Source organism: Perissodus microlepis, chromosome 14 (genome assembly GCF_051167445.1).
Source record: "Perissodus microlepis isolate ML-2025 ecotype Zambia chromosome 14, ASM5116744v1, whole genome shotgun sequence".
Lineage (NCBI taxonomy): Eukaryota > Metazoa > Chordata > Actinopteri > Cichliformes > Cichlidae > Perissodus > Perissodus microlepis.
Genome location: NC_140474.1, coordinates 12,956,378 through 12,982,468, shown reverse-complemented (window position 1 = coordinate 12,982,468; position 26,091 = coordinate 12,956,378). Strand labels below are relative to the sequence as shown.

Sequence of the window (26,091 nt, the reverse complement as noted above, 5' to 3'; positions counted from 1 at the left end):
AAAGCATGCTCACGCTCAGTTGCATGGTTACTGTTATTGTTCCACTGCCACAGGTGGACATACCTCACTTCTGGTAAGTTACGGTTGGTCGGTGACTGTAAGTCAGATATATATCATGACATGCATGATGAAGACCTCGTAGAAAAAAAATCTATAGCTGTGCACAAGAGTAATTCCATCCATGCAGTCATTTAGCAAAGCAGAAACAGGAGCCTGTAGTGCTCTGGGCTCCACCTCCTGCTATTTCACAACCATTTAATTTATACATTTAAAACCTGAATTTAATTTCTACATTAAGAAACAAAGCATGCTTGGGTATAATTTATCTTTCTGACATGCCCTTTCTTAAAGTGGACCAAATCAAATAAGCTTTGAGGCGGGGCAGGCAAAGGGTTTTGTTTTTCAGGTTCCAGCAACCAGCAAAATTCTTACGTAACATGTAATATGGTTAAAAGTAAACTAACTACATTATGCCTCCTTCTGCTGTTTATTTTTCCCACATAACTTACATGATATCAAATTCAATATGTGGAGACCTTGTTTTCAAAACCTAATTCCTACATTAAAGGTCGGCACACAGTTCACAAAGCCTTAATATAAAATATTTTTTGAAATTAATTAAAGGTAAATAATTGAGACATAGAGCGCCTTAACTCAGAAATGTAGAAAATTACCCCAAACAACAAAATGCTGTCATTACATGTGGTGCAGGAAGTGGCAAACTACCCTGACTGGAGATATAAAGGACTTAATGATGTGTTTACAGGTAATTATCTATGTAACTGGAGTGTGTTCACGTTTGCTATAATTACTCAAGGTTTAAAATAAAACTCTCGAAAAAAAACGCATTGTTCGTTGTGCTGCTACTATTCCTCAAAACACTAATTAAGTGAAGAAGAAAAAAAGTGTTCCATCTTGTTTCCATTAACTTGTCTCTTTTGTTCTTTCCTGTACACATTTTTCTTGTTTCACTAGCTCCATTTTCTTTGTTCACATCACAATGACTTGGTAAGAGTGCACTAACGCTGGGTGCCGAGACATCTCAAGCTCAGGCTTTCATGTCTTAAAATGAATACCCAGTGATAGCACAAGAATTATGCCTTAGATGATGGCTTCCCTCGTCTTGTGGTAGTTTGTCACACAGTATGTGTGTGATCTCAACTGTTGTGTCAACATAGTTCTCAGCGTAGACGTGTAGCGATGACCGCACAGACCAACTATATAAACAGCTCTTCTCAGCAATGTTTCACCAACCGAAAGCTAAATCCTTTGCACAGCTGAACAAAGGAAACGAATTCCAAACATTTCTCTGTATTTGTCTGTGAACCTTTTTATCCACTCACTTTTAATCTGCGCTGCCAAGCCAGAATAACTACTGTTGCTGACATCTTACCTCGCTAAAGTAAAGATACCACAGAAGCATGTGACTTTTGGGTGGAGTGGGGGGGGAAATCCACATAACAGTTTGTTAGACCACAAAAATAAGACAGCAGCTTATCTTAAATCATCATGGAGTACTCTTTAAGCCAACCACCTAAAAACAGTTGGTCTCTAGTGGAATTCTTTTGATTTCATTGGGTGTAAACTACCCTTAAACTGTATGTTTTGGATTATTTAATAAATATCTCATTTAATGGGAGGTTCTTTATACAAATGGGGCTGGAGGAAAAAAATACAATTAGTTTGCAGATCCATGAAAATTTTAGATGCACATCTAAATGATTTGTTGTTGTTTGTTTTGTGATGATTAGCTGCAGCGAGCCTAACGATGATTAAAAGGAAGGTTTTGCAGCTCAGACACCAGTTGTGCAGTATCACTAAGCACCTCAAACTTCAAACCCTTTATGTAGAGCTGTCCGCCTTTGTGTTTCTTTACTTTTCACTTCTGATAATGAATTATTTTAGTTAGCGAGTTTGCTGTACTAAACAATTAAGGCAGTGGCTAAATCTTCAACCATAGCTCAGCTTGTTTATAAACTTGCCATGTTAAATGACAATTATTAATATAAGGACAAAAGTGCACAAACATAACCCTCGTCATCATTCGTGAGGACCCAACACTAACTCTATCTCTAATTCTAGGGAATATATATATATATATATATATATAACATTTTAGCTATTTGGTCTTCGTGAACATGGAGCAAAGAAAATATTAATCCTTCTAACTGACACACATTAAAATTTTTTTTTTTTTATTTAAATGCCAATTTTGCCTTTCTATAGAATACAATGTTAGAGTTGGGGTTATCGGGCAGCACGGTGGTTAGCACTGTTGCCGCACAGTGCTAATTGTATTGATGAGTTCAATTCCACCATCAGGCCGGAGTCTTTCTGTAAGGAGTTTGCATGGGTTCCCTCCGGGTACTCCAGCTTCCTCCCACCATCCAAAGACATGCAGTTTGTGGGGATTGATCAATCCAAATTGCCCGTTGTGAATGGTTGTCTGTCTCTGTGTGTTAGCCCTGCGACAGACTGGCGACCTGTCCAGGGTGTACCCTGCCTCTTGCCCTATGACAGCTGGGATAGGCTGCAGTGACCCCTGCGACCCTGAAAAGGATAAGCGGAAGCGAATGGGTCGATGGATGGATGGAGTTGGGGTTATCACTTTTGATGACTATGATGAGGGTTAAGAACTTGCTCTATGTGTTAGTTTTTATCTCTGTGCTTTTTTTTTTAATACTATTTATGTATTAAATATATACATTACCACCATGACATGAACTAACTGGTCTTGGATTTACATTTTGAAACATAACTATTAGATTTTTGGCTACTGACATGTTAGCTTTTTTTGGAGCCATGTGACATTGTTTTTATTTATACTATAAATCAAGGTTGGTTACATATCCATAAAGTAGAGTGCATCACACAGACACACACACATGTTGGCTAATTAGTGCTACAAAAAGAATGCTAAAATCCCATAATTTTACTCACTAAAACTTGAGCACAAACTTCTGGAATGATCATACAGCACAGAGTAGTATCATTGTAGTATTAGTCAAATATCCCATTAAAAATGCTCACTAAGGAACCAACAACACACACACAGTTAAGAGATCAATATAAAGTTACAATGTGTAAAATCTTACCAATTCAAGTGCACAACTGTAGCTATGGTGGCTGCTGTAGGACAAACAACTCTGCTGCTGTTCATCTGTAGTGAGTGTCAGCAGTCAGTCTGCTGTTTACCTCAGCTAACAAGTCTATTTACTCTAAATCTTTATGACAGGAGGCAGTGAGTCAGTGAAGTTCACTTCTTTCCAATGACAGCAATACTGAGGTGAGTTGACGATATCTTGAACTTTTCTGTTAGCAAGTGTGGCTGTTTCTTTAGCGGCTGTTAGCTTGTGTTAGCTGCGGTTAGCATTAGTCAATTACTTACATTGTTGGACTTGGACACTTAGTGAATAAACTCTCATATGGTTTGAAGATTTAATCAAGCTGTTTATTAGAGATAATTTTTTAGGGACTTTTAGGACACTCAAGCTTATAACCCACTGCTTTTTAGCCAGCTTGTTGTCAGCTGTCATGGGAAGGTCGCATGGCTAATCTATTGACAGTAAGTAACTGGGCCAATAAGCATGTTCATGCACACTTTTGTATGTTGGACCCCTGACTTCAGTTTAGGAGATGAGGCTTAGGAGATGTTTCTTTGTCTCTTTGGAGTGTCTCTTTCCATCATAATTTTTGTTTCTTTGGTGAAGGGGAAACTTACTCAGATGAGAAAACACAGCAAGGATCTTCTCTGCCTTTGGTGTACGTGGACAGTCTCTAGCCACATGCATACAATAGGCTTATGTCCATCTCTACACTGTATTCCAGATGGTGGGGCAACATGGTAGCTTCCAAAACTGGCCCCTGCTCCTATGTATTTTAATTGATTAATTCTAAGTAGATTAAAAAAAAAACATCACCCCAATTAGAGTTATTATAAAGGGACATCTATTAACAGAAGCCAAAATCAGGCTATAAATTATAGAAATTAACTGCTTTTAGAGCAAGCGTCAAATGGTTATTAGAGGAACTGCAGGTTTTGGCATTCATTATTCAGCCCTTGAGCTTCCCCTTAGGTAAGGGGTACCCTCTAGCTCTTGTTAAAAGTGATTTCTTTTGAATAAGCTGCCTTTAACACATGTATTTATGTATGTAACAGTTGAAATAACGGATGCTGTTCTCCCTCCTTTAAAGTCCACAACCAGAACATCTATGGCATGAAGTTTTCTGCGAAATCTTTCAAACTTTAAACCCTTTTTTCTTCCGCTTCACTCATTGCTCTTAGCATTTGTAAGACAATGCACTGTGCTACTATCTCCAAATGCTGTTCACAAAGACAGTGACTGAAATGGTTACAGAGCATGAAACAGATAATTTTTTTTTTTTTTTTTAACTTATCCACATCTTCCCAAATGGGAATGAATTTAAGCTCAAGCTCATTCAAGCTGATGAACTCCATCCCACGATGCCTTTCTTTCAGGTAGGGGCCCTGTGTTAGAATTCAATGCCAATTTAATTAAAACATGTAACTTTTAATTACCTAACTAATTAATTTAATAAGTGAAAAAATAGACTCAGTGATAAATAATTGAGGTGGCAATGTTCCTGCAGCAACTCACCAGCTCCATGTGACTGACTTCAAGGCTTTGTACAGACATTTTTTTTAGGCTGTAGCAGGCTGTCCCACAAAAATAGAACGCTTTCATAAGCTGACAACAGAAACGCACACACAAAAACGTAAGCATAAAAAAAAAAAAACATCCATAGAGGCATTGCAGTGTATATGAAAGGAGCTGGATGACTAAGTAAATTTTGTAGGGCAACAATGGTATTTCTTTTACCCGACTATCTCTAAAAGATAATCAGAAATTAAGAATTTTCTTTAAATGAAAATTAATTATGCATCAACAATACTAAATATGATAGAAAGATTACATGCAGATGTAGCAGAATAAAAGATAAGAGCAGTAGATTGGGAAATGTTTGCCTTGCTTATTGTATCAGGGTGGTGGCTATGAAGCGGAACATCAATGTAAATTTAGCAAAAGAAAACTTGGTGCTTCTGCAGAGAGGAGTCACCTTGAGATTTGGTTGAGGGAACTTCACAGGATGCTGCTTGAAGCTTAGGCTCAGCAGATAATTACAGATTTCCTGTCTGAAACACTTAACCTTTTTGGGGGAGGGGGAGCGAAGGGTAAGAAAGGCCCTTTTTTTTCATGGCTTTTTCTCATTAATAACACCTAAAACTTCGACATCAACATCCAGCACATTTCCTCCCTCTGGTAAACATCAATCTCTGATTAAGTATCAGGGCATTAAACATCAAGCAGCAACATCGCTGACATTAGAGCCTATAGTGCTGTTCGCAGCATCTTTCCGGTTCGGAGTTAATCACCTCACAAACACAAGTCTCTTCTCTCTGACACTTTCATACGGGATTAACAGGCTGGTTGTGTGTGCTTTAATTAATGCAGATTTCTCTGGGTCATACTGTAGCAGTCGGAGATAATTGTGTTGTGGTTATCACAGGCTTCAGGTGCTTGTCCTTCACCATTGTTTCAAACAGCCAGCTCATCTGTTTCATGGAGTATGACTTGGCGTTTCCCCCAAAACATAAAAAAGTTATATACATTAGAGATTTTCAGTAGAAGTCAGCCGATTTATTTATTTATTTTTGCTCTACCAAGCTATTTGGCATACAGTGGACTAACTTTGTGCATTTTGGCTCCTGCACACTGCTTTCTCCTGCAACTTTTACAGTGTTACTTATCTTAAAAAGCAAAACGTTGCTCTTCTATACAAAGCAGAAAACACTAAATCGCATATTGATGTCTTAAGAATACAGTCGCCTCTTGTTTGGCGTAATTCCAGTGCTTATTATGATCACTGAAAAACAGCATTAAGAAATGTGTAAGCAAGTAGAAATGTGGAGGGTTTGCAGTATAGCTGTGAAGGAACATTTCTCTAGCCTGAACATTGAACTGATGGCTGCTGGAAAGCATCCATACATCTCAAAGAGAGGAATTCGTCATCGCTGTTGCTGTTTGAATCCGGTTTGAATAGACACACTGTTCGTATTCCTCCATCAGCTGACGTAGAGGTCATCAACGTGACTGTGGCTGTGGTGAATGGATGTGGATATTTAATGGATTCTGATGACCCTCTGAAGCACGCAGTGGACATGCTGCTGAATACAGTCTCTGTTTGAGCTCTGCTTCCACAAGAACAGATACAGAAGATCTTTACTTATACTGCAATATCTGCATGAATTTTAAATTAAAGCTCCTTATTATATGCCATTTAGAATCTGAGCTCATTGAGCTCGTCAGTTTTTTTGTGTTTTCTTTTAACTGAGCTCCTCCCGCGGTGCTTGTTCTGAGCTACCTTGCTTTTATGTTCTGTCTGCTGTAACATAGTAATTACCTGACATTTGGGATAAATAAAATATTCCTCAGTCTTTTTCTTCTTCTTATTATAGCAACACTACCCATAGTGACAGTCACTCCAACAACAGTGCATAAATCTGAAATATATGCTGCAACTGAAAGTATAAAACGTTAGAATAAATACAGGCTCTTATATTGCAATGTGAGTTATTATTTACTTTAATGTTACAAGGTTAAAATGTGACTTTAGGGTACTTTTATATGATTAAAATCAACAAATTTAAAACGGTCTTGGATAAAAAGTCACTTGCAGTTTGTGGAGAAGAGGAAAAATAAACCAGCGGGCGAAATTACAAGTGTAAGGATTACCAGGCTGCTTTCTTTGACAGAGCGTCAAATACCAAGGTGCCCTTTGGCATCTGTGCTGTGACACACAAGGTATATGGCTATAATTAAACAGGCCCTCCCTCCCAGCTTGTTATATGCAGTTTGTAAAAGACCCCCTGGGCATCACATTTAAACACAATGGGTAAGTATAAATTTAGAACATGTTTTGGATGGGGTGTGTTTTAAAACGCTAACCAAATGATTGTGTTTTCGTTTTTCTTTGTGTTTTGTATTAAATCTTACCAACAAATGAAAAGGAAGTGAACAATAAAGGAATCAGCAGGTGGAAGAAAAGCAAAGCATAGTATAAAAACCTTGAATTGCACTCTCCTGTCTTGACCCTATAATGTAGACTTTGTTGCTTCTTAAAAGAGGACAATTACCTCTCATCACCCAGTATTGGTGCCACTGGTGTACAAAAGCACAGGTGCCAAAGAACACCATGAATGTCTGTCTGCAACATGACAATGGCAGGATTTGCCTCAGTGGGAGGAGTGGGGTGTATAATACCTATCCAGTATATGGTTAAGACAAGGTGGTGAAGTCAGTCACGGTCTTTAAGTCACACCTCAAACATGTTTTCCCAGTTATTTATTATTACTTTTTAATGTTTTATTTTGTGTTTCCATTTACATTATAACCAGATACTCTAGCACCAGCTTCTGCAGCTATATTCACCAAATCACCTGCAGTTCTGCAGCTAATTTGAGTTAAAAAGAAAAGAAAAGAAAAGAAAAGAAAAAGTCAATTCAGATCGAAAGACTATAAAATATTCACATATTGAGTCACTGCTTGTTGTGTTTCATAATGAGGGAAAACAAATGAGTCACAGTAGACCAAACACTGCATTAAATGCTATGTTGATAGTTGTTAATACAGTAAATGGCTGAAAAAGATAAGAAATAATGCACCGTCAATTAGCTAAAATATTAGCTGAAATATTTAGCATGATGAATAAATGGTTTATCCATTGACCAAAATGAAAATGAAAAAAACAAATAGTATAACAATATCCACTAAAACTGTTTAAAATCAGAACATGTCTCCTTCTAAAGGGCTTAAAATTACTCCTGCTCTACATAATTGCACATGCGGACTCTTGCATAAATTCCACATTTTCCTTCTATGCTGTTTGCATAACCTTTAAGGAAATTAGTACAAACAGCCTTGACTCATGGGAATTCGCCACTGTTTCACAGCATTATTTAATAGTGATGATTTTATCTTAACATGATGAAAAATTGTGATATTCTAACAAATTTCCTGCAGAATGTAAAGGGTTGATACAGCCCACAGTATATATATATATATATCTATATATAGATATATATGGCCTGAGTCACCTGAAGAAATCGTACAGCAGTATAAAACAGATATTGAGCTCTTTATAAGGAATTAAACAAATGCAATTGAAAAGTTTCCGTTCTGATTAGATTTGTCCTCCTGCTAATAATCTGACAAAAAAAAGTCAAAGTATTTGTGCTAAACAGGAGTGATTTACAGGGAGACAAGTGTGCAGCCTGTTGCATTTGCCTTTGTTCACCCACTATTTAATCCCACATCATTTAATTATACCTCATCCAAGCCAAGTGCTACATGCCATCAATCTCAATCAATCAATTACCCAACTAAACAAGCCATGCTTAGACATTCGTTCACTCTCAATTTCCCCATTGTGCTAATTACACTTAAACATGTCATTCCAAATTAAAATTGAACATTTAAATGGGATTAGTAGCATCTAACTGAAACATCACCAAGACAACCAGCAAGTCGCCCTACCTGCCTTTAATTTAGACGGCTTAACCTCGAGAATAAATATGGAGAAAATCCCATAATCTGCTATATTTCACACAGAAAAAAATCAATACACGGCTAATGTTCTTTGAGAGAAGCATTATATTGCAGTGATTGTATGAGTAAGGGAGAAAAGTGGCTGGTTTGTAAGGTTAAACTATTCCCATTAAAATTTGAATAATGTTATTGACCTTTACCTGGGATGGATCACTTAAAGTAATGGGAAATGGTGGCACTGACAGAATTATGATGACAGAAATAGCTTATGGTTATGAATAAGGTCTTGTTCCTCAAAATGCCTATCAATTTGTCAAAATCACTAACATCCACATGCTCAGCTGGAACCCTTAACAGGGGCCCCCAAGCCTGTCGATGTCAGTCATCGTGTCATTTAAAACACTTCTCGCCTCTATCTGTGCCACGCCACGTGTGTCAGTCACTGATGGGAGATCAGATTGCTGCCACTGCTGCTGCTCACCCACGATGAATCTACATCTGTACAGTATTTTTGCCTCGACGCGAGACCTTTCTTCCTTTGTGAGTTTGACGAGTATCAGCAGCGCAGGATGAGGCAGGCAGGTTCAATCCAGCTAACGTATTCAGCATGGTAAACAGGCGGAGTGAATTTGACAACAGATACGAGTTAATAAATTCAGCGCCGTCTCCGAGCAGGACAAGACTACAAAGTGAAACCATGTTTTTTGATCAAGTCACAGCGGCACACCACTTTAAACATTGATATCTTTTTATTAAGACAAGTACTCTTCTGATTTTTTTTTCCTTTTGTAAAAATGTTGGCGTGAACCAATACAAAATATGCATGGCCATATGAGAAACATCCTCTTCACTACACAAAAGAAAATATGCCACCTGGGAATAGAGAGAAATTTAAGATTCAACAACATAAACAACCATTGTGGGGTTATAAAACAAGCGACCCGCCCACCCTGCTCCCGACCCTTCCCCACGCCGCCGCCCCAGGCTTTAAACATAAAGTTCATCCAAATATCCAAGACGTTACAGATCGTTGATAAAACTTCATGTCACAGTAAATACACCACCTTCATCTATGAATGCAAACAGATGCTTGATTGACTGTCTGTGGTCACATCCTATAATTACTAAATAACCGATACTGCATGAGCAAAATGTTACAGTGGAGGAGGAAGAAGAAGAAGAGGTTTCATGAACATCATCGTGATTTTGTTGACACTGACTGTACATCATTTTTGTCTGCTTAACAAATCTAGTTTTTCTTTCTTTGTGAACTAGGTCTATGCAAAATAATTAACGTTTACTGTAACAGTGCACCATATTAAGAACACATAAACTTGTACAACTGAGAAAAACATGTACATCCTGTGGTTTCTTTACTTTTTCAAATAGCTGTGGTACTACAGTATATACTTGGGGCCATAAATTTGCATTCTACCTGAGATGCAAAAAAACACAACTATTAACACTCATGAACCTGAGAGAGTGAAAACAAACATACTCAATATCAAGTATTTCAAAATAACAAAATCAAAAACTGAATTAGAACGATGCTTTCGGCGATCTTTTAACGTTGGCCCATTAAAAGCAGCAATCACCATTTAAGATAAATATCAAATCCCAGAAAACAAAAAGGTCATGCACATAACTGTTCCCATGACACTGTAACTACAATCCAGAAAAGTTACTTTTATTGTAGCTTATTATAGCTTAAAGTACAGTATTCCTCTCTGATAATACAGTACTACAGAGCCTTGTCCTTGAAAATATCCAAATAAATAATAAATGAAGTGAAGCTGAGATAATAACACTTTTTTTGTGGTCATTAAGACAAGTACTATATCCTGGAATACAACATTCTAGTCAGTGGAAGCTGCCAATACTTTTTTTCTTTTCCAGCTTTAAACTCATTCCAGCTTTTTTATGCTGCAGGTTGTAATTGTGATGCCGCTCTATGGTGCGCGGACAGACGACTGGGATGAGTATTGGCCCTGTAAGTTAGAAAGGACGGATATATACAAGGTATACTGTAAGAGTGTACATGAGGATACTGTATGATACTAACCATATGCCTCAAAATCAAAGGAGAAGGCACTAAATTAAGTCCTTCAGTCTTTTCCTTTATAATGATAAGTATCAAGAGGTGGGTTTAAGGCAGTGGTTATCCTTTTTCATAATACATTTACAGATTTCTTTTTTTTTTTTTCCTCCATTATTTTAGGCAATACACTGAAATCACGCGCTAATTACCAAACGGATTTTCCTCTTCTAGTCAGAGGCATGAGGCGCGCGCTGTGTGCACACTGCCGATTTGTGTTGTCAAACAAAAAGAGAGAAATTTCTAACAGCAGACACTTCGTCTGTGAAGGTTTGTGGCTGCAGGATGACAGTAAGAAAATTATCTTTCCCCCAAGTCTAAAGCTATCTGCAAATCTTTGATAACTTGTAAGGCCAAGAGCCCTTGCAAGTTATCAAAGGTGAAATGTCTAAACACACAGCAAGAAAATATAAGTCATTCATATTTGCAGCAATACTTGTATATGGGTAGGGGCAAAAAAAAATAAAAATAAGCTGTGAATTTTTTGTTCACGTGCTGTATTGACAGAGACGTGCCTTAATATTTTACATGGGCAGGAAACACTGAAGGCCTAACATTCTTTCTTCCCTTAGATACGGCAAATAAAAGGGTAAAACCTTGGAAAATTAATAACTCAAGGCCTTTTAACATCTCCCAGTTAACTGGCCAATATAGTGTGCCATCAAATAAAGTCAGTTATTTAGCGAGAAGCTCACTGCAAAGCTCTATGCTTTACACAAGCTATACTTGCTGTATACTGTATAAGCGCACTATAATTATTAGATTTGGTCCAAGGTAGACTACGTGGGTGGTATGAAAAGGTGACAAATGTCATATTTAAAACAAAAGCGCACAGACACATGGCAGGGTATACCAACAGCTAATGAATACCTTTAAATAAAATGTTACGATCAGTGTAGCAGGACTTATTTTGTGTAAGGCGCGTATGTGTGAATGTAAAGTTTGACCCATAATAACACCTGCAAACAGAGCCTTTTGGGTCAATAACTACTGAAGAGGGGTAGAATCAGCTACACTTACAAGCTGCAGTGAAGCTCAAGGTAGCCAAGTTTCAAGCTAGCTGGCTGTTGGCTGTAGTTTTCTATTTATCATAGAGACATCAAGCTTATCTGAAGCTTAGCAAAAGGCATTGTGTAGAGTTATTCTCTCTCTATTATAGATTCATTATTTATGTATCCCAATCAGAAATGACAGAAAGGGCTATATAGAGCTTAGAACTGTATATCATGGCACATTACAGCTGCCGAGATATCGTAGGTGGAGTTGGGCAAAAGCCTCTTAGCGACTAATCGTCAGAAACCACAAAAGATTGGTTGTACTGTGTGGTTTGGTGCGAAATGGTATGTACCGCCACTTTTACATCACCTTCATGTACAAATACATTCTATGATGAGCAAAATTACTCACGACTGTTATATAAGTAATTGACACAGTGAACCTGACCTCAAAGGGGCTGAGGGAAATCTGCGCTGTAATACTTGAAACCCAATCAGACCTGCATGTACGAGGGAATGTGGGGAGGAGGGGGGGCCTCTGATGAACTTGCAGGCACTGTTGGACTTTGACCCAGCGGGGAGAAATGTGTTGACACCGTATTCCAGTTAATGAACTCTGTAGATTGCTCCAAAAAAAGAAAAAAAGAAAAAAGCACTGAGGAGCAGGCTCATCACACTGTATCTGGGTACATGAGCTCAAAGCTAGCTGCGGCACACATAGACGAAGCCAAATGCAACAAAAGATCAAGTGGAGTACATGATAAAAGACAAAAAAATGAATCCAATTCAACCGGCGTGTGAGGGGAAAACAACGAAACAAACAAAAGAAAGAGAACAAGGCACAAAATTGTCTGTAAAATAACTGAACTGTACAGAATAGGCCCCAGCTGTCCAGGAAGGGTCGAATAGGACACTCAGCAACACCTCTTCTTCTTACCACTTGGCCACCACGTCAGTCCAACTTTTCCCGCCTTTTTCTTTCTTCTCCTTCTCTTTAAATATTGCCCTCCCTGCCTTTAAGTCATCATCAACCAATCAGAGTTAGACACAATGCTCCTACAGCACCACTACAACCACCATCACAACCACCAGTATCCCCACCCGTCTCTCCTGGCCTGTCCAGTTTAAATATAATACTCCTTCTTCTCGTCTGTGTTGTTGTGTCCCCCCTCCGCGTTGATGATGGCCGTATCCGCATCGGCTGCGTCGTCCGCCCCTTTGGCTTCATGCGTGAAGTAAGTTCCTGCAAAAGAGCGCACGCAAATTAGCCGCATGCCGCCTCGTCATTCTCTTGTTCACTTCAATCCCATTGTACTCCATCGGCAACAAAGAAAAAGCAACAAAAAAACCCACTTGAACGCTTAAGATGTGTTCATGATCAAGTATGATTGCCCTGCCGGTGCTTTACCTTTGTGTCTGGCAAAGTATCGACCAAGAACAATGAGCGCGCAGAGGATGGCAAACATCACCACAGCAACCACTCCACCGATGACAGCGTGGTCAATTTTCTGCGGTGCCCCCTCCCCGGCTCTGGAGTCTAAAAAGAGGACAATAACCGTAAATAATTTCATGATCAGCAAACCCTCTCAGGCAGCAACAAAACTAATACCTTCACAGAGACGTGGACAGCACTGGAAGCTGTGGCTATTATATCATTAGGCTGCCAAAATAAACAAAATTGGTTTGTTTTGTCTCAGAGCATTTTAGCATGACCTAACCACAGAGTGGAAACTCTTGAAAAAGCTGCTGAGGAAAAAAAGCAAGCTTATGTTATTTGCCAATGAAAAATAGATGATAAAACAGCACAAGCTGGTCCAGAGAGGAAGGTAAACTGTTCACAATATGTTGCTAAACATCCTTAAAATAAGCTATAAATCATTTCAGTTTAGTTTGATTCAGCCTGCTAATAACCAAACTGATGCTTTTTACTCAGAGCAATGTTTCATTTTTCCTCACCAATATCCTTCCAGGCTGTATCTGCGGCATTATAATGCAGTTGTCTGCAAAACCGTTTAAAATTAAGCACCTGTTAATTCAAATTCAAACCCATTCACATATTACATTTAACACTGACGTTTAACATTTTGGGGGAATAGGCAGACGGGCTTTCTCGCCAACAGTTAGATGAGAAAATCAATATCACTGTTGTGACTGCATGGTAAATAACAAGCTACAGGCTGCAGCCTGTTAGTTTAACTTAGCATAAAGCCTGTAAATGAGGGGCTGGGGGTGGGCTACTGTGGCCTACGGTAGCAAAATTCCACTAATTAACCAAATTCAAGTACTGTGAATTTACAGGGACTGTGTGCCAGACTGCTTCTCCGAGTTCTGCGGCAACTTGTTCTTTGTGCTAAGCAAAGTTAACTTGCTCCTGAATGTAACATGTACAGACATGAGGGCAGCATAGATAAAGAATGAGTGAATAAGAACCTCGCAAAAGTCTCAGCCCACCCTTTATTTCTTTATATTTTGCTAGGATAGCATGAAATAGGTGCAGCAGTTACTGAAACATGCAAACAAAAATCCAAATACCGTACATAAGACAGAAATATAGTTTCTGTACTGTTACTACAAGCTTGAAAGTCAATATTTGGTATCAACAGCTTTATTCTTAACTTTGTTTTAATTTCTCTAAGTAGTCTCAGGAATAGATCTCCAGGTTCTTGAACGACATCCAAAGCTTTTCTTTGGATGTTGGCTGCCTTTTTGTTCTACTCTCTATCAAGATGATCCCACACTGCTTCAATGATGTTGAGGTCCAGACTCCGGGGAGGCTAATCTGTGATTGATAGTATGCCACTGTGTGTTTCTATTCCAGTATGCTTTTACTACATTGGCAGTGTGAAAAATGAAGCTGTTGTCAATCAGATACTTTCCAGGTGGATTAAAATCTGACGGTATTTTTCTGCATTCATAATTCCATCAGTTTTAGGAATATCTCAATACCTCTGGCTGAAATGCTCCAAACCATGACAGGGCTTCCACCGTGTTTTACAGATGGCTGCAGACACTCACTGTTGCACCTCTCACTTGACTTCCTCCATAAATATTGACCATGATTTTAACCAAAAATGTCAAATGTTGGATTCATCACTCCATAAGACCTGTAGGAGACAATTTTGGATTGATACCTTATGTATGCCGCTAGAGGTCACTTTTTGAGTGACCGTAATTAGTGGCAGATGTGTTTTTGATCGGAAGCAGGCAAATAGTTTATAACCCCTGCGCTGCTATGTTAATCGTGGAAATAAAGAATCTAAAGGACAAGATGAGTAAGGCTGAAGTTATTGGACTGTATCAAGTTTAATAAGTTAATTCATACCAGAGACATCGCGCCTCGCCAACAAACACCTCAGTGGCTTCAAGAGTAGGCTTAGCCTCTATATGACATTAGCCTTTCTCCCTGTGTCCAAAAGGGCCAGATGCACGTATCTGGTCCTGTGTGAGGTTTTTGCTGGATTTTTTTCTATTTCTTAAGGACACAACTTACTATTTATCTGCTGTAGGGAGTTTAGCCCCCCCCCTCCTTCTGTTGCCCTCTGTTTGTCCAGTTTTTTAAGGACACAGCGCACACCACGCTGAGATATGCCAAGTCTCATTAGGAATCACTGGTGCACAAACACTGTCATATACTGTTGATCCTGTCATACTGTTCAATCTTTGCATTTTTCATAGATTTAACTAAGAAATGGGAACAAATTATGCATTTTTGTGACAGGCTGCTAGAAACAAAGTTGTCTGTTGTATGTAGACACAACAGTGATTCATCTCTTAAGTTTGGTGAGTGAGACCATCAGAAAGTCTGGAGAACGATTGCTCAAGACTTTAATAAAATTACTAGAAAATCTGGCTCATTGAAAATAAAATATAAAGAAACTAGGGCTGGCTCGGGACTTTAAAACAGTCGTTTAATTAATAAAAATATCTAATCTATTTTCTGAGCAGGTTTAGAAAAGTCACACTTCTGTCTAAGCATACATTTGTGGTGTTACACTGTTGAACCCAGCTCGTTACGTGGATATTTCTAGCGCTTCGATAGCTGATGTAGCTGCCCCTTGAGTGAGCGATGTTGAAAAATGTTTTAAGACAGTTATTTCACCATGAAACAGTAGACACTGTCTGCAATTTCAGCGAGGGTTCACACACTGTAAAATACAGTCTGATTTAAGAGGCCATTTCTGGAAGTTATAGAGCTCAATCATCAGAAATAGACACAAGTCTGGAGATAAATTGGCGCCCGGTGTCCCCATGCAGAGAAATACGTGGCTGCCTCAGGTGTCAGAGAGTATCACTGTCTAGCACTTAGCCAGATTTATCCGTGCACCACAGAAGAACATGGCAAAATTTGAAGCCTTTAAATTTCTAGTCTCAGAATAGTTCAGAGGCATTTATCAATAGTCTATATCTGTGCACATTTGGACTGATGGAGGAGTGGCGGGTGAGGGAATGGCTCCACTGTTCTTTGCTGCATGAGGGAGCAGCTCAATTTTCCATCAATCTCACTAGTCATGCTCTGAACTTGAATGATTTTGATAAAAGACGAGCGGAGAGTTCAGAATTTCTTAAAGCTGCGAGGGCGTAATAAGTCGAGTCGAAGGGTCTAAGACGAGCGACGCGGGCAGATCTCGGCCTAAAAAACAACACCTTATTTAAGCTGCGTTCACTTAGCACCGGGACATCTTAGCAGCGGAGCTACAATGAAACTAATTAATGAGAAAAGTTGTGTTTCAGTTGAGCGCTCTCTTAAAATGGACTCGTCTTCACAGAGCAAGCCGTTGCTGTGCGTTGGGGTGTGCGGAGCAGGGATGTGCAAGGCGCAGTTTGTTTACTGTATCGAGGATGTCAGATAGCGCGGCTCATTCCCCGAGGAGAGGGAACAGCCCATGCTCCATGCTAATGAACATGCACCCACTAAATGGCCTGCGAACCGTCCTGTCTCCTCTCCCCTCCCTCGCTCACTCCCCACCCCACACCTTGCTGCCCTCACCTTGCTCCCCGCTGTCTTCCGTTTGACACATCCACCAGGAAACATGCAGGGTCTCAGCCGCCTCTGCACACCGAGGGAGAGTTTTATTTAACAGGTAGAAAAATTTGCCCAGAGTAGGCACCGAGACTTATCACAAAAATGTCAGAGAGAAACCAAAAATCCTATAATACCTACAGTATCAGCTGTTATGGTTGGTTGCATTTCATGTTGCCTGCATTAAGTACACTACTCAACACTAGTTTTTATTTTTATCTCTCTGTGCTTACTGCAGAGGATGTTCTGCAAAAAACATGGTCTTAAATTTAGTATACATACAATAGATAATGAAGCCTGCAGCTTTTTGCAAGGAGATAATCAAACAGTAGCAAAATAATGCAGTGCAACACAAATGTCTGAAGTGCATTTTAAGGTAATTCCTAACAGAAAGGTCAGTACCTGTGAGAAGCACTACTCTGTCTTCAGAATTCTTCTCTATTATCAGGCAGGGTAGGTCTGCTGGTAAGATGCTACTTTTTGCTTTTTTTGCAATGTTTTCGGAAGTTTTCCTTCCTTTCATATCAAAAATCCTTGAAAGAGTAGTTGTCAAACAGCTAACAGATCATCTGCAGAGGAATGGTTTATTTGAAGAGTTTCAGTCAGGTTTCAGAGCTCATCACAGCACAGAAACAGCTTTAGTGAAGGTTACAAATGATCTTCTTATGGCCTCTGACAGTGGACTCATCTCTGTGCTTGTCCTGCTAGACCTCAGTGCAGCGTTCGATACTGTCGACCATAATATCCTATTAGAGCGATTAGAACATGCTGTAGGTATTACAGGTACTGCACTGCAGTGGTTTGTATCATATCTATCTAATAGACTCCAATTTGTGCATGTAAATGGAGAGTCCTCTTCACACACTGAGGTTAATTATGGAGTTCCACAGGGTTCAGTGCTAGGACCAATTCTGTTTACATTATACATGCTTCCCTTAGGCAGCATCATTAGAAGACATAGCATACATTTTCACTGCTATGCAGATGACACCCAGCTCTATCTGTCCATGAAGCCAGATAACACACACCAATTAGTTAAACTGCAGGAATGTCTTAAAGACATAAAGACCTGGATGGCCGCTAACTTTCTGCTTCTTAATTCAGATAAAACTGAGGTTATTGTACTCGGCCCTGAAAATCTTAGAAATATGGTATCTAACCAGATTCATACTCTGGATGGCATTACCTTGGCCTCCAGTAACGCTGTGAGGAACCTTGGAGTCATTTTTGACCAGGGCATGTCCTTCAACGCACATATTAAACAAATATGTAAGACTGCTTTCTTCCATTTGCGCAACATCTCTAAAATTAGAAATATCCTGTCTCAGAGTGACGCTGAAAAACTAGTTCATGCATTTATTACTTCCAGGCTGGACTACTGTAATTCATTATTATTAGGATGTCCAAAAAACTCACTGAAAAGCCTTCAGCTAATCCAAAATGCTGCAGCAAGAGTCCTGACAGGGACTAGAAGGAGAGAGCATATTTCTCCTGTTTTGGCTTCCCTTCATTGGCTTCCTGTTAAATCCAGAATTGAATTCAAAATCCTGCTCCTCACATACAAGGTCTTAAATAATCAGGCCCCATCTTATCTTAATGACCTTGTAGTACCATATCACCCTATTAGAGCACTTCGCTCTCGCTCTGCAGGCCTACTTGTTGTTCCTAGAGTATTTAAAAGTAGAATGGGAGGCAGAGCCTTCAGTTTTCAGGCCCCTCTTCTGTGGAACCAGCTTCCAGTTTGGATTCGGGAGACAGAAACTATCTCTACTTTTAAGATTAGGCTTAAAACTTTCCTTTTTGCTAAAGCATATAGTTAGGGCTGGACCAGGTGACCCTGAATCCTCCCTTAGTTATGCTGCAATAGACGTAGGCTGCCGGGGGATTCCCAAGATGCATTGAGTTTTTCCTTTCCAGTCACCTTTCTCACTCACTATGTATTAATAGACCTCTCTGCATTGAATCATATCTGTTATTAACCTCTGTCTCTCTTCCACAGCATGTCTTTTATCCTGTCTTCCTTCTCTCACCCCAACCGGTCGCAGCAGATGGCCGCCCCTCCCTGAGCCTGGTTCTGCTGGAGGTTTCTTCCTGTTAAAAGGGAGTTTTTCCTTCCCACTGTCGCCAAAGTGCTTGCTCATAGGGGGTCATATGATTGTTGGGTTTTTCTCTGTATCTATGAAGCGCCTTGAGGCGACTTTTGTTGTGATTTGGCGCTATATAAATAAAATTGAATTGAAATTGAAATTGAATTGAATTGAATTGAATTGAATTGAATTGAATTGAATTGAATTGAATTGAATTGAATTGAATCAGAGGCTAAAAGTCAGAATAAACCACACAGTTTTCACTCAGAGGAAACCAAATATTTCCATTTTGTCAAAGAGATACTAGGTATCTTTTGGTGTCGACTCATGAGCGCTCGACCCCTTGCCATTTTGAAGTGTTATTTCTTTTTGTGCTGGGCTAACATTGTGGACGATATTTACTTCAAACCACAGGTTAGCTGTGGTGCCTGAACATCATCAAATAAGGGTTAAAACTGAAGCTAATCGCTGACTGAAAACAAAGCACAGACCTCCCTAAATGCAGTGAGTGACTTTGAAAAATCTCTGAGACAATTGTGACTAAAGCCACCAACACACCTCCAGCCTTCCTATAAGAACCAATGCCAAAGGACACCTTGTGCTTATCTCTGTGATGCCAGCAGCTTCTGACAATAAACAGCCTTTGCTACTTTGCTACATACATTTGGTGGCCATATCTAAGTCAGATGAAAGGAACCAAAAGGCTTCTTTTGGGTTCACAAAAGGTGAATTCAAGATGTTTTGAGACTTTAACAGCAATTTAACAAATGCCACCTGTGGATAGATAAGTGCCAGACAGTGAATTGCTGGATTAACCCATTTAAAAATGACACACTTGTACAAAAGTTTAATTTTTTGGCTCATCATCACTTGATGAGGAGCTTCCCGACTAAAGATCCCTGTAAAAAGATTAAAAAACAACCTTCTCACACAATACTCTAATGCAAGTGTAATAACATTACTACCTTTTACAAAAGGGCCTTTTGTGAATTAAATTCGTGGCTTAACACCTGCAGAGCAGATCTCCAAATGAAATAAACTGAAAAAACTGATTCCAGCAAGCTGCTGAATGCTTCAGAATAATTCAACCTTGATTAAAAGAAACCAAAAAGTTCATACACATTTTATTAATTACTCCAAACACATACGTACCAAATATCAGGAGCCAATCAAGTTTAGTGTTTACTTAAAGATGTTTTGACATGCAGGCAGGTGGAATGCGCTACCTTGTGATTACTAGGAAACCTTCTTTTCCTACTTGCAGCCAGCACTTAACCTGCCAACAACGAATCCTGTATGCATGTCACAAATTACGGACACACCTCATTTGTGATCCTGTAAGGTTGTATGTCGCTCACATGAAAGACTGAGTAAGCAGAACATTGTAGAATAGCAACGTTAAATAAACAGTAAAAAGGTTTCATCTCCAGAAATGCTGATCTGTGTCTGACCCTGATCTCTGACAGGAGCAGGAGCAGATTTACCTCATGTTACAGTGTCAGTGTTACAGTAACATTACTATCATTCGTCCACATTCCTGTGATGATGCCTTTGTCACTCACTGCTCCAGCACATCCAGGATCAAGATTGTGATTCCTTCCGGCATACATGTTCAGTATATATATAATACTAGACTGTGCTAGGAGCAGGAAAAAAACTCCAAATGACAGGCAGTATTAATAAAGCAGTCTTTGTGGCCTCACTTGAATGAAGTAGAATTTGATTATGTCTGTAATGTGGCTGGTGTCCATACCGCCAGCACAGCTCTGCTCATGGCTCGGTCGGGGAGTGCTGACATGCCCACACAGGCGTCCTGACAGGATGTGCACAGCCGTGGGGATTTATGGGGGAATAAAGAGGATTTGCAACTGATGCCTGTGTCTGCACGGTGGTGAAATCTGCTCCGCTGAACTCCCAGTACCACATGCTTTACAGTCGCACCTTTCCAGCTCTGTACTGGAATGACTAATTGCCTCTCTGGTCAGTAACAGAGCGTCCTATCTGACTGCTACTGTCACTGTTAGAGATCACAGCTGCAGGCCTGTCACCGGGCTGATTACATGGACACATGATTTCAGCCTTCCCATCTTTTTCTTTTAATAGTTTTCCACTCACATAATGAGGAATTTCAGCACACATGCTTCAACCCAACACACACGCGCATTATAATTTATAGATGTAATTACATGGATATAATTGAAACAATGACTCTTGTGCATTGATACAGACAAAAAAAAAAAACCTTCACTTGCACTGAATAGAGCCTCCGAGTAACTATTTCCAGGACAAGGGCAGGACAATGAAGCATTGCTGCAGAGTAAACTTAAGGACTGTCAATAGCCATTTTTACAGCATTGAACTGCTAACATCCGCAGCTCTTGTATTTGTTGCCATTCGAAAAGGAAATGAACGTAATGAAATGAGCATACGTGGGCAATCTCCATCAAATCATTTTTTTGTATTGCTGTTGTAGCAGACCGTCAATAGAGCACAACATTGTCCTCAGCTGAATTCCAATGTCAATGCTCGCCCGCTAAATAGATTCCCCGTGTCTTTTGTAATAACCCAAACAATGATTCGAAGATGTACCAATACAACAGTGACATTTAACAGAGGTGCTCAAATGCAAGTGAAGGCCTGACTGCAACTAATAAAAACTGAAGCTGAATGGAAGCTATGCCATTGAACTTAACCTCCCTGTTTATTGTATCTTTTGAGACTGGCAAATTTTTTGCACACAATAGGGAGAAGTACCCATGGACACTTCATCCTTTCTGTTTTGTGTGCTTTCACCCCAGTTAAGATCAAGGCAATGGAAAAGGTTGACAAAATAATCAAATCCTTTCTCTTTTGCTAGAGTTTGCTAGAGTTGACCAAGGCGAGGTGCCACAAAAGACACAGTGTGAGAAACATAACATTCAGCCTTGAAACCCTAATGTGCCAAGAACACTCCTATCTATCTATCTATCTATCTATCTATCTATCTATCTATCTATCTATCTATCTATCTATCTATCTATCTATCTATCTATCTATCTATCTATCTATCTATCTATCTATCTATCTATTACGGCATGAGGTAGCCTTTTAACTTCAGGGTGGGTTGGCATACTAACCATTTCCCTGGAGACCAATTAAAATGGACCATTAAAATATATAATTTTTTTACTTTTAAATAAATACAAAAAGGCAGGAAGGGAAAAAAAACAATTGCGAATGGGAGTCAGAGTAAACAAACGTGAGAAAAAACCTAATTAGCATTTCTAAATGATTCTTTCATTTTTCCAATGAAATACTTCAAAGAAAAAAAATGATACATGCGAGAGTTAAAACAATGCTGGTAAATGTTTAATGACTAATTATGCTGAATACTAAATGCACTCCTAACAGTCTTTGTTGAAGTCAATAGCGTACAGGAGTTAAGACTTGACTCCCAAGACTAAACAGAAGTGGAAAACCTGTCAATGACTAAACTGCTGGAAAACATGCTTGAAAACTTGCCAGAGATGGATTCCTAAAATACTGTCTGGCATTACATTGCGTGACTTATTCACTAAAAAACAGACAAACCCATGTTCAGGTCGGGCCCTGAAGTCATGTTTGTATTCAGTGCAGCTGCATGTTAAAGTCATAAAGATCTATAAATCCCTGACAGCTTCGCCAAGCACGTAATAAACCTACATTATTGTTAGTAGTATTATTAAGTCCAAAGGGTGCTGTATAGAAGCCAGTGTGGTGTTTACTTGCAAAGCTTATTGGCAGCTAATTTACAGCTTTGCACCTTCTATAAACCAGAAGGATGAAGACTTAAGAAATCCACCTTTAACGCATAACAACCCAAAGCCATGTTTAGTTAGCGAAAGAAATATTGTGTTTAATTCTGTTGTAATCCTACATAAATTATTTATTATTTAGTGAATAATTCTAGTCACGTTTGCAACCTAAAGATTTTTTTCCTCTCCAAACAGTGTCTGCAGGTCATTTCAGGTTAAACAACACCCAGCAACAAGCTATTATAGCATGAATGTAGCTGGAGAAGCTGGTGCTGTTTAAGCTCACGACTGCATTAACATTTTTATCAACTCAAATCTTAAGTACAATTTTCAGCGAGAATATCAAGCTGAAACTGTAAAATTATGGGTAACAAAAAAGAAAAAATTAACCCCAACCTCCTTCCCGCCTTTCCTTTGGTCCTACAGATTAATCAGCAGAGGTTCTGCTGCAGCATGATAAACAACAATTTACCCTGGACTGCAGATACGCTGAAACATAGGGTGTGTTCAATCAAGTCTACAAGATAATTCCCTGTTCCATGTCTTTCCTCTGGCTCCTCTCAGCAAGCTGGGGGAAAGGGAGGGGGTGGGTTCCTGGAGGCTTAGCCAGGATATGATGTCCCTGCCTTGGATCATCTCTGAGCATCTGACGAGCTGGAGCATTATCGCCACAGACTCCCTTTATTCCTCCAGAGCTGGAGATTCTGGATAAATTCTGACCCTCTGCCCACAAAAAATACACCCACTGACAGCATGCTAGAGGCATACTATTTTTTTTGTTTCTGTGATGCTGTGAATGTCGGTTGTCCATCCTGAAGACAACATTCTCCTTCTTTCAAACTGAAATGAATTTCTCCCAAACAGCCACATACTAAGTGCATTTAGCGCGATATGTCTGGCGCAAGTTCAAGCAGTGACTTATCTCTCCCCGGTGGTCGACACAGACACACAGACACACAAACACACGCTCTCTGCATCTTTTCAGACACTGGAAGACCTGACAAAATGAACTCCTGTGAAACTTTCTGAACATGAAACAGCACAGAAGGCAAACAACTGTGACTTTCTGTGCTTTAGGTCTGGGGGTGACGCTTCTGAGGCTTCACCAAGGGGAAAAAACATCACCAAAAAAATATTTTAAAAATAAATAAAAAAGTTTACCAAGTGAAATAACATTTTTTCAATTTTTTTGATCCACAAAAAGGAGCAGGAGTTGGTTGACTGCTTTCAGAAATCCTCCTACATACCTGGTCTCATTCCCAACTCATATACTGATGCTTAGTCCCTTTGGCATCACATTTTAATGCACCAGGTACCACCTTAGAGTAATTTTTCAAGGTTCTGGGCAGTTTGTGAGGCCATAGCCAAAGACGGTAATGGCAGAGAAGCCTGCCTTCTCATGTGGACTTATGCTGGTTGTTACACTTCATCATCCCACAAAATGGTAATCTGAACCCCTGCTAGTCATAAAATGTGTATGTGGTGCGTTGAAAGTAAAAAAAGTGTACGCCTCACAGACTTTCTTAAACAGAACATATTTATGTATTTTATTGAATACATCTGTCCAAGCGACTCTTCTCAGTCTCTACATATTTATTAAAAACTCCATGCAAAGGCCGACTGTAACCTCACAGAGAGAATAAAATAATGGACATAGTTACCGTGACAGCACCCATGGGAAATCCTTTTTTGAAGCAGGACATGACCATCGACGTAACTTTGTGCTGAACATTGTCAAGATCTCTGTCTAAATAAATAAATAAATCTGGGTAAATTCCCAGATGATTAGCAACTATTTTGCTGGTAATACCTGAAATGAGTAAAGAAAATCAACAGCCTATTTATGCAAGATACTTGATAATTTTATTGGGGGGGTTATATTTGTTGGGTCTGATTATTGGGGGGGGTCATAACCCCCCTAACTCCCCTGGAAATTACGCCCCTGGACATGACCACAAAAGAGTAGCTCAGGCTGTTAAACTCCAACTCCACCAATGAGCATACTCTGGATAACCCTTCTTTCTGAAAAGTACGATGCGAATTTACAAAATGGGCCTAATTCTTGTTTCTTTTTTTTTTACATGAGTGACCGAGCCCATAAACTCAGCAGCAAACTGTTCACTGAGGTCAAATTAGAAAGTTGTTCGCTCACAGCCATCGATAGTACCAAAGGCAACCCCGAAGACAAAGTTTTGCAACCCAAAATATCGCCCTCTGGTGGCCACTAAAACAAATGCAGGTTTAAGGCACTTCCAAAGCTTGACTGATGTTAAATTTTTAAGACTGATGCCAATAACAGTAGTCGGTTGTTTAAAAATCCAATAGACACATGAAACATAAACATATTTCTCTAAAGGTTGTGATGTTTAGTTATTCATTAGCCTTTACTAAAATAATATGACATCAGACAAATATGGCAGTTTAGAAATAATCTTCTTTCAACGTCACAACAAGTTGTCAATTGCTCATTGACAACTTGCTTCGATCAAACACATGTTGCTAACAGGAAAGTTGCAGAGTGCCTTCTGGCAGAGAAACTATGCAACTATGCAAAGTTATTTATAATTTACAATTATGTGAAGTTTTTAATCAGTTTGTAAGCTACATAATTATGTTTGGTTTTGTAAGGAACACTACAAGGATATGTGAGCAAATAAAGTAGCTAAAATAAATGCTACCAAACTACAACAAAATAGATGCGACCAAAGATTTACTGTACTGTACCTTTAAAATCACTAGGGATCACATACAGTAGCTAAAGAAGTTCAGTTGCCTCTGATTACAAAAAAAACCCTACAGCTGGTGGTGGCCATGCCAAGTCAAACCAGTCTAAATGAATGAATAAGAAATTGTTCTGTATACTTTATTGGAGAGAGGAAAATGCTTTACTTTGCTGTTATGCTGATTAAGGTAGCGCAAACCAATCTACTGCAAGCCAGCTTAGCATTGCCCCTGTGACAGGGTATTTAGAAGAGTAGTGAACTGCAAGAAAGCTCAATTACATCCTCCCAGCATGTACTGAATAAATCACGTTAAATCCTCTTTTCAAGCCTGTCTTTCGGAAATTACTGGAATGTTACAGCAGAAAACACAGAGGCGACTGCAGCAGAGTAACTCCGAGGAGAAGAGCTTAGAGAAAACTGCAGAGTAATGCACAGCTTTGCAAAGCAACTTCCTGTTGTGACTCTGCCACGCCCAGAAAGAGTCAGAAAGCTGAAACGAGGCTGTAACCATGCAGTGTGATCACTGACATGCAGTACTGCAGATAGTGAGGACACATAAGGAAATATTTCTTAACTTGCTCTGGGGAAGAGCTGTGTCATAGCGGTTTATGGAGGAGATCTCGCACATATAGCCCTGTTTTTAGTAAATGAATGCATAATGCACACAAATACTGCTTAAAGGCCGGTGATCCAATGACTGTATAAATGAATGCTGTCTGGAAGCATCCCCCTCTTTAGACTCCCGTAGCTTTTTGTTGCACTCTTTCCAACTTATTGGTTGCATTTTGTTGATCCAGAGTTGCTTTTTGCTTTTTTATGACTTTATGAATT

At 39.4% G+C, this 26,091-nt stretch overlaps 1 protein-coding gene across 2 annotated transcripts in view; it reads right to left on the bottom strand.

Moving 5' to 3' along the window:
* Positions 1–9,297: 9,297 nt before the first annotated feature.
* Positions 9,298–26,091, bottom strand: part of cadm1b (cell adhesion molecule 1b) — a 175,995-nt gene continuing 159,201 nt past the window's right edge. For both annotated transcript variants that reach the window (XM_084951215.1, XM_084951216.1), the window contains 2 exons: positions 13,066–13,194; positions 9,298–12,900 (listed from right to left, as the gene is read on the bottom strand). In XM_084951215.1, coding sequence (XP_084807341.1) covers positions 12,782–12,900; positions 13,066–13,194 — 248 coding nt within the window. In that variant the 3' untranslated portion in view covers positions 9,298–12,781. The remainder of the gene's footprint in view (positions 12,901–13,065; positions 13,195–26,091) is intronic.